This window comes from Mesitornis unicolor, unplaced genomic scaffold (genome assembly GCF_000695765.1).
Source record: "Mesitornis unicolor isolate BGI_N332 unplaced genomic scaffold, ASM69576v1 scaffold34297, whole genome shotgun sequence".
NCBI classification, from domain to species: Eukaryota; Metazoa; Chordata; class Aves; order Mesitornithiformes; family Mesitornithidae; genus Mesitornis; species Mesitornis unicolor.
The window spans coordinates 30414-40293 of NW_010196461.1; the positions used below are offsets into that span (position 1 = coordinate 30414).

Genomic DNA, 9880 nt, shown 5'->3' on the forward strand with positions numbered 1-9880 from the left:
TATTTGATTGTCTTAGTCTTGTAAATTCTGAGGTTTTCACAGATTGAAGGAGAAATCAAACAAGTTAAGGGAAGAGCCCATTGATAGTTGTGAAGTACTTATTGCCTCTGGTTTGGGAATCCCTTAGCTGAAGACTAGGGTATGAGTCTTCTTTCTTCACACCTGGAGAGAATGAAAAGGAAAGAACACTACAAGTAATAGCAAAATGATGGCTTGAGATTTCCCAACACTGCTTAAGGTGCAAGTCAATGAACTAATAAATAAAATACCAGTAGAATTATTTTTTTTTCAAACTGGAATTACCAAAACATAAAGAGTACTTCAGGAAAACAACTTCATATTTCTTTCCACTGGTACAAGTACTTTGTAATTTATTTTGCAGGGGAATGCAACAGTTACTGGACTATCCAGAGGATGACATAGAAGAAGCATTTTGTCTTAATTTTACTGTAAGTTTTATATTGTGTTTTTATCTATATACTGTAGGTGTGCATATAGTATTTTATATCAAGCTCATACCATCTTTCAAATGCCTCTGATGGAGCGTTTGAGCAAAAGCATCAGCTGCTGGTTCCCATGAATTACAGCGTCAGTGTCTGCTGTTCATATTGCTGTTAGCTAAGTGGTGGGAAGAAGTGCTGTGTGCAGTAAATAAGACTTATACTATTTTCATTTGTTTTAAATAGATCACTGTGGAAAATTTTGGTACAACAGAAATTAAAGAGCTTGTTCCTAATGGTGCTGACATTCCTGTAGTCAAACAAAATAGGTGAGTTTTATGGGTCGCAGGGTAATTCAGTGTTGCTCTCTGTCTTGGGAATGTAACTGGCCTGCTATAAATATCCTTTGCCAAGCTGTTACACTGGTGTTGGAGACAACACTAGTTTGGTTGTTCTTCCAAGCTGCTCTTGTGTATTGTTCAAATAGCAATTGTATTTAAGGATTTGCCAGTTTTGGAGAGACTATCTAATTTTATTCAGAATGTGTAATGCTGGTTTTTTCACTTTGAACTTAAAAGTATTTTGAAGCTCTTTAGGGCCCATTTTGACTACATGGACTTCGTTTTATAAGATGAAAAACGGTTTTGGTTCTACAGAAAGTTTTATCTAACTGGAATTCAGTGAGTAACGATGAAACTTCAACCTAAATACCATCGTGTGGCAACTGTTTATGTATGAAATATTATTTCAGAGAAGTCTCCCTTTGTAGAGCGGATAAATGAATCTAGTGTCATCTGGTGGTGTCAGAAGTGTGTGAGAGGTGGAGCTTTTCCCCTTGGTCAAGGATTCTGTTACTTCTATTTAGAAAAGCAGCCTGTCCTGCCCTTTGTTCCCTTTCTGCCCCTGGAGGACAGGCAGAATGTACCTGGTGGTACCCTTTGCCCTTTTTGCAGAATACTAGCATTTTCCTATCTCTCTCTGTCCATTCCTCTGATGTATTCCTCTTGATTCTTCAATCTTCAGGAATTCTCTGTGCTTTTACTTCTCCCAGAGTAAAGGGTGAATCAACTGGAAAGAGCACGCTCTATGAGAACAGAACACACCTAGGCTGTGCATGGGAGGAACAAGGGAGAAAACGTAGCTCTAGGCATGTTTCTGGAGGGCAAATGTGGGCAGCACAGTCTGTACCCAGCTGGGTCTGTAGTAAAGAGTGATGGCAGCAGATTCTGAGGGCGTCACAGACAGACGTGTAGCCATGTGCAGTGAAGAATTCCAGTTTCTCAAGATCCAAATATTGCACGATGCTTTAATTTGGTTTTAAAAATATTAACGTAGAGTATAATAATGCTAATTAGTTTATTGCTATGAATTTTCTCTGGAGCAGCCTTTTTTCCACTGTTAGTATCACACAAATTACCTGTCTTTCTGCTAATTACATAGAGTGCATAAAATGGTTATCTCATTGAGTGCTGCAAGAGGAGTGTCATGCACTTCGCCAGTATTTTATGTTCAACAACTTTTTAGCAATTTATTGTCAGAATGTGTTTAGATTATTCTTTAAATTATTGGTGATGTTTTTTAAATGCTGTGGATATTGTTCAAAAACTGGGTTTCTACAGAGAAGGTACACTTGCAGGACAACAGTAACCTATAACTGAAGTCACTGTGCCAGTGTAGAAATGAACAGTATTGACTGGGATTGATTAAAATAGTAATTAAAAAATAAATTAAAAAAAAAATTGCTGTATCACATCAAGGAATTGTAGTTCTCCTCCTAAATGCTGCAGAAGATGATGTGTCCCACAGGGCATGAGAACTCCTTGTACCAAAGCACAGATAACAACAGGCTGGCTGATTTTTTTGGTATCCTAGCTCCTTTGCCCTGATCTTTCAACTCAGATGTCTGTTTGAAGTTGATTGCGTTTTCAGTGCAGATATGGTAATCCTTTTAATTAAAAAATACAGCAGCAAATTTGACTGGTTGGTTTCAGGACACTACATGGAACTCAAACCTTCAAGCTTGTCACCATTCACTACAATTCACTGCAATGCATACAAATAAGAGAAACATTTATAGTGCCTGAAATAAATAATGTTAAATGTTACTGTTTTTCTGTTGCACGTCAAAGACTCTGTCTTGGGGGGTGTGGTGAGGAAACACATTTATGTGCCATTTTCTTTGAAGTTATCTTAACTGTGGTTGTAACATGAACCAGAGACTGTAATATATTAGGGTCCTTTTGGTTTAATTTTCAATGCTATGTTCTATATGGAAATGGCAACTGTATTGATAAAAGGTTGACACATGTTTGGTGGTTTGTTTTAGCTTTTTTTCCTCCTCTCAACGTAATTCTTTTTCTCATCTTTGCACAGACAAGATTTTGTAGATGCATACGTGGATTACATCTTCAATAAATCAGTGGCTTCCTTATTCAGTGCATTCCACGCAGGCTTCCACAAAGTGTGTGGAGGTAGAGTTCTTCAGCTCTTCCAGCCCAGCGAGTTGCAGGCAATGGTGATTGGGAACACGAATTACGATTGGAAAGAACTGGAGAAGGTAAGAAGCATAGTTAGCTATTTGTTTCATATATTTTTAATTTCAAGATGCAAAAGCAGAATCTTGAAGTGTCCTTTTGAGCTCTGTTTTAATTCATGTGACTTCCAGCCTTGATTGGATTGACTACATGAGTGAGGAACGTTTAAAAAAATATCAGTCAAAGAAGACACTAAAATACTATTTAACTTCCTGCTTAAAGTTTTTCCTACTAATTCCTAAAGAAAATCAGTATTAGGAGGAGAGGAAGAAAAATCCATAGAATCAAAAGGCAGCTGTATACAATGTATTGTGTTAGAAGGGGGGAAGTGAGCAAAATGCGCACAGTAATACAAGTAAAGATTCTTGATTGCCAGATTCAAGAGACTTTGTCTCTGTCTGAGACTTTGCCACTACTTTATCGGGATTGAAACTGCTTTGGGGGTTTCTGCATCTGTCCCCATAGTTGAAATCAGGCTGAACAGCTGAGGAAAACTGGCCAAGGAAACCAGTACTGTGTCACTTGCTGTGTCCCTCTACACAAACTGCATTCGTTCTGCTTTAATGTCAGATTATCCTACTAGTTCTGCGTGCAGACAACAACCTCATTTCCTGCTCGTTTTAGAATACAGAGTACAAGGGAGAATACTGGGCTGACCATCCTACAATTAAAATATTCTGGGAGGTTTTCCATGAGTTGTCTTTAGAGAAGAAGAAACAGTTTTTGCGTAAGTATTTTAAACCACTTTGCAGAAGTTGCTAACTGAACAGAATTACTGGGATTTCAGGCTCTTGCTGTAAGAGGGCAGGTGCAAGTATTTGTCTGTAATAATGTGATTAATTTTATTTAGAAGGGAAAAAAAATATTAGAAGAAATTGATTATGAGCTCGTCTCTGATTTTGCTGGGATTGTCCTGAATAATTCTTGCTGGTGGGCAGTTACAAGATCACAGTAGACCAGAGCAGTGTTAAAAAAAATAAAATGGGAGGGGGGAGAAGACCCAAACCCCAAAATAACCCAAGCAATGTGAACTCCTAGTGTCCTTTGTCTGATGACTAGGATTTTTTTTTCTCTATTTTGACAAAGGTTCACATCTTCCATTTTTTTCGTGTCACGTAGGTGGAATTTTGGAGTTGTAACTGATTGTAAATACCTCGAGGTACTGATATGAGTGGAAATGTACAGGGGAAAAAACAAAGTTATGACAGGTTCCTGTGAACGAGCTTTTGTTGAGAATAGAGAATAGATTAATTTCCATTTCAGATTAAGTTCTTACTGAACAAACTAATTCTGTGTGTTTACAAGATGCTGGCAAATGCTTAGTAAACGTATAGCCAGTGGATTTAAAATAACAAATTCTGATGCGTAAAGAACTTCCAACTGTTTTTTTAGGACTGTTTGGCTTCATATGCTAAAACGAAATGTTTTCCCTTGTATATCACTTGTTATGTTACAGTTAAGAGTTCCTGTGTGTAAGCTGGAGCTTGGATTAAGTCGTCATTCCCTCTTTTTCAAACTTACCAGAACAACTTCAGTGTGAAAAGCCACTGCTAGAATAATGTAAAGCTGAAACAAGAATTAGAGCTGCGTGTAGGACATAGACAATGTTAGTCTTAACCTACTTTCAAGACTCTGTTTGTTTTTTCTTGACAGTGTTTCTGACAGGCAGCGATCGAATTCCCATTCTTGGAATGAAGTGTCTTAAACTAGTCATCCAACCCACAGGAGGTGGAGAAGGTTATCTTCCTGTAGCTCACACTTGCTTTAATCTTCTTGATCTTCCAAAATACACAGATAAAGAAACCCTGAAATCGAAGTTGATCCAGGCTATAGATCACTACGAAGGTTTCAGTTTAGTATAACTTCAGCAACGAGAGTTCTGTGTAACGCGGGATCATTAACTTTGTGTGTCTTTCTTGTGGTGGTAAATTCAGTGGATTAAATGATGGAGTTGATGATATAACCGATTATTTGCAAAAATGTTCAGTGGTACGGATATTCACGGGAGCCAAAAAACAGTTGAGAACTGTCTTAATGCATACCTTCTTGTACAGAACCGTGTGGGGTTTGCCATCTTACAATAAAAACGGGAGTATTGCGAATGGGAGTCAAGTTTCACTAACACGAATTAACGTTTCACCTTACGCAACCAATTCGGCGTGTGAGTGCATGAGAGACTTGCTTGAGTTTTTCAAATCACTTTTTCCCTGGTAAATTAACTTGGTAACTTTTCATTTTGTAAATAATAATAAACTTTTGTGATAAAAATAATTATGTTCCAATAGCAGTATGGTTTCTATTGCTTGTAACTGAATATGAGCTTATTTTATGGCTTTTAACAAAGAAGTGACTACTCTGATTTCTGAAGATATATTTTTCTGGTTTGTTTTAAGAACCTTAATAATGAAAGTGATTGTTTAAGAGACATTCATCTTCACGATGTACAATCCATGAAGCAGTCACTTAGTGCCGATACAAAACTGCGTACAATGGCATTTTTAATATGTGGGTGGACGAGCTGACTTACGACACTGGTTTATTTTTAAGGACTGATTCTGTAATTAAGTGGACACAATTATAAAAGAGGTTAATTTATCATTTGAAACCTCTGCAGCCATGTGTCAAGAATACAGCTTAAAAGAAAAAGATGCACCAGACAATTGTTGCTGTCGAGAGGTTAAACGTTTATTTTTAAAAGCTGAAAGCGTAGCTTATGGTTTCTAATAGAATTTTCACTTTTTTCCAGGTAAATGCATTTGAAATAACTCTTTAACACCCCCCTCCCCTTTTCTTAAGATTTTATTTTTAGTATAATTGCCCTGAGACGATTGTGCTTAGCTGGACACTTTTGGATTTGACTTTCCTTCTCTGGTTCAATTCCAGATTTTGTGGTGTTAATGCATATGTGACTTGCAGCTGTGAAACAAATATTTATTTTTTTTAGATTTTTAAATGCAGTGAAAAAATTCAAGCTGTAATAAAAGACTTGAATGAAAACCTTTCGTTGGTTGATGTGTGTGGATGCTTGCATCATGTGTATTTCTTCAGCTGAAGGGCAACTTCTGCATGCATGAAGTTGTGAGTACAGCTGGGATACCAGGATCTCACTTGAAAAGCAGGGAAGTCAATTTATTGTAATCAATCGTGTAACACAGTTTCTGAGCTGGCGGTAGAGTTGGATGTAGTACAAAGCAGTTGGTACAGTTAAAATAGGTATTTTCCTTAACACTGTTTTTACAGCTTTCTCATGCAGTGTGATTGATGTGTGTGCAGCCCATGTTCCATCTTTTCCAATGCTTGTTACCTGGCTGGGAAGTTGTCCCTCTTGTGAACAACAGACAAGAAATCAACAAATACTGAACAGCTTAATCTGACTATACATGGAAGAAAGAAAACAGGGGGGGTGCCTTCACGTCACGAGGTAATACTAGACGACTGGTTTTAAACTGTGAAACACCGAGATTGCAAAGGCAAATATCAAAAATTAGGAAGCGGCTACTGAAAAGCTCCCTTCCTTTTTCCCTTGTGTGTTGTATGTGATCAAGTGCTGATTTTTGTGGTTTGTTTTTTTTCTATGGGACTCTTGCTTCATTCCATGCACGCAGTTGATGGTGTTCACCGAATAATAAGGATTTTTTTATGTTCAGTTGTGCAGGTCCAAGTCTAATTTAGCACATACCATTTAAACCCAGCACTGTATGTTTGTAGTTCATTTCCCCATGAGACTTCCTTTGATTTTTGCTGTATTGGGTTTCTCATCAGTGTCAATCTGAAGGACAAGTAGTGGTTGTATTCTCTAGATGAGGGGTCTGCAGCAGAATCCAAGCTATAGTTAGTGAACACTTCCCGGATTTTGGTGCCTGGTTTAGGATGTGCTGGAGAACTGAACTGCACTTCAAGGACAAGGATATGTACTTGTTGACTGAAACTGCTGTGGCGGTTACTTCACGTAGCTGCAAAAGTTTCTCCAACATCAGCAAGACTTTCTCCTTACTCTGTTGGAAGGTCAGTGGACATGGTAAGTGGTGGGGAGGGGGGGTAACTGAATGGTTAAATGGCACATTAAGAACCCACTGGCAGGGCAGGGCTGGAGTCACTTTCCTCAGGACAGCATTCCCCTGGGACTTCTTTTTGCCATTTTGGCCTTGGCTTTATCCATCTCTGCAAGAAACAAGAGTTGGGTCCTACAGAGTGTCATCACTTTTGCTAAATGCTCCTGATTCTCTTACAGGTGCTAGCTCGGTGTGCAGTGACACAGGTGTCCTATTGCAAAAGAGATGTTATAAGTTGCTACGTATACATTACAAGGTAAAATTCTGTAGTAGTCCTCGAACAATGACAAGTCATTATTATTATTACCTCTGTCAAGAAGTTTAATGCTTTCCGCAATACTGGTGTTGCCATTAGTTCTGTGAAGTCTGACAGCCCTGTGCAGGGTTTCTATAGAAGTTGTGCGCTTCAGTGTTTCCTCCAGCTGGGCAAAGGTGGCCAGCAGGAACTGCTTCCACGTCCTTAAAGTATCATTTTGCAGACAGTGTTTGATGCTGTGCATCATGTGAGAAGGAAGTGGGGGGAAATCCCTTCCATTCTGTGCTTACCTAAATCAGGCTTTTTTCCACTAACCCCATGGCTGGGAGCCTTCTTCCCTGGCACATCTCCGGTTAACCAGGAAGCTTACATGCAGCTTTTTAAAAAAGAGAATGCAAGCGACTGGGGAGCAGCAGTAGTGGGGGTAGTTTGGGCTGCAGTGGGAGAATTTCACAATTATTAAAAATCTTTAAATACTTTATTTAATAATTAGATGAGCATTTTGATAAAGATCCAGAGTTCTCACTGGAGAATGCTAGTTGTGTGTCAAACCTGTATCCCTCTCCAGCATGGTTATGTAGGAGGACTTCTTGTCACAGCAGAAGTTTGTCCCTCATTTTTCAGGGAAAATCTAAGAACGGTGTTGCCCTGCACCAGAGTAGAGCTGCTAAAGCTGTGAGCCCTGCTTGTGCAGAATGACTTGTCTTCTTTGGCGCTTCAGGGGAGTTGCGGGTAATAAGGTGGTTATTTATGTAGAGCGCCGAGCCCCTGTACTCCCTTCAAGAAGCTTTATATGCTGCTTTAAAAAAGGATTTTAATTCATTGCGCTGCTCTCTGCTGCAATAAACTTGATTTATCCAGAATAAATGAAGTTTAATGTAATCAAATCTAAACCACTCTAAGAGAGAGCTATTTACTTCAACACTCATGAGGTTATGCAGTTAAGATAAATACAGAATAGGAGCTTGCTTTTAACAATGCAGTTTTCAGCGTGATAAACTGATACAGAGAGAGCACCATAAAAGTGGCTGTGTTGACAGAACTGTGTACGTGTGTACTGTGTGCAGGATGCCAGCAGTGATCAAGGAGCTTGCAGGGGTAGCAGTCAGTGTTGTGCTGTTTTTTCTTCTTTTACTCCAGCCAAGGACACAGGCATCGGTCTCAGACTATCAGAAAGGAAAATGAGGTTTGTGACTCCTGTTCCACATGGGAACTGCAGAGCTATTATGTTCAGCAGAGTTAGTGTGTATGGGGCCAGTGGGGATCTTTATTTCACCAGGGCCTCCGACTCGTCTTGCCAAGAAGTCGTGCCCAGAGCACATGAATCCTGCACTCTGCAGTGCCTGGGGGCCTGTAAAGGTCTACAGGTACTCGCTGCTTCCCCCGCATGCATGATTGTGTGAGGAATTTCAGTAGGAAATGAAAGATTAATGTTATGAGAAGACTTCCGTTTGAGGTGCAAAGCTTCAGTTTCCTTCCCTTTTTTGAGCAAATACACCAGCTTTTTCATTAGAAGGGACAGAGCTGGCACACTGTAGCTAAAAAACAACTTCCTATAGAAATTGTATTTCCCAACTCTTTGAATAATTTTAAAGGTGTAACCAATTTATTTGTGGCTTAATTCTGCATGGAGGCCGTGGGTGCTTGAGAACCTGGGGAGCTACGTGTAGTGTCTCAGCAAGCCCGAGGCCATCCCCTGGCAAGGTATGAATATCCTAACGCTCTCTGAGGTGCCAGGATGAAATTGGCAGTAAGTGAAGAAGTTGTGAAGATATGGGAGGTCCTGTAGTATGTTTAGATGAGCTGAAGAGACCTACGGCAGCTCGGTCGTGGGAGTTCTCTGGCCCCCACGCAGGCCACGTTGTGGCCGTGGCTCTGCAGCAGGTACGTTAATAGTCATAGGTAATGCGAAGGTCAGCATAGCCCAGCGCCCTGCGGACACTTCTGTAACTTCTGAAAATGGACACAAACTGGAACACAGGAGGTTCCAGTTCAATTTGAGAAGAAACTTCTTCTCAGTGAGGGTGACAGAGCCCTGGCCCAGGCTGCCCAGAGAGGTTGTGGAGTCTCCTTCTCTGCAGACATTCAAAACCCGCCTGGACGCCTTCCTGTGTAACCTCATCTGGGTGTTCCTGCTCTGGCAGGGGGATTGGACTGGATGAGCTTTGGAGGTCCCTTCCAATCCCTAACAGTCTGTGATTTTGCTCTGCCGCGGGCCGGCAGTGGATGCCCAGAGTTTTAAGTTTGGAGTAAGAATGGCGTGATACCTCGCTGTAAGGACTAAGGGCAATCCTTGTGCCTCCTGTGTAGCGTGCCGTGTTTCTGGGCTCGTTGCTGTGTGGAGCCCAGCGCGGGGATGCAGAGCAGCTTCTGCAGAGCGAGAAGGAGCTGAGTTGGTGCGGTGCGCCCAGGGGCTGCTTTGCGCGGTGCTATCGGAGTCACGGGCAGCAGGAAAGGGAGCTGAGCCGCCCTTTCAGCAGCTGCAGGTCGGCTTGTGGTGCACCGGCCCCGCTTACAACCGAGCCTTATCCGCTCGTCCTCACTCATCGCCCTCATTTCCCCAGACTGGCAGGAGGGCGCATTTAAAACCCCGCCATC

At 40.9% G+C, this 9880-nt stretch overlaps 1 protein-coding gene across 3 annotated transcripts in view; it reads left to right on the forward strand.

Annotated features, from left to right (window-relative positions):
- HERC4 (HECT and RLD domain containing E3 ubiquitin protein ligase 4) overlaps positions 1 to 4990 on the forward strand; it is a 32631-nt gene extending 27641 nt beyond the window's left edge. For 2 of the 3 annotated variants that reach the window (XM_010188488.1, XM_010188489.1), the window contains 5 exons: positions 383 to 449; positions 687 to 769; positions 2814 to 2997; positions 3599 to 3701; positions 4628 to 4990. In XM_010188488.1, coding sequence (XP_010186790.1) covers positions 383 to 449; positions 687 to 769; positions 2814 to 2997; positions 3599 to 3701; positions 4628 to 4836 — 646 coding nt within the window. In that variant the 3' untranslated portion in view covers positions 4837 to 4990. The remainder of the gene's footprint in view (positions 1 to 382; positions 450 to 686; positions 770 to 2813; positions 2998 to 3598; positions 3702 to 4627) is intronic. The other variant, XM_010188490.1, reaches the window with a different exon arrangement.
- Positions 4991 to 9880: the final 4890 nt, after the last annotated feature.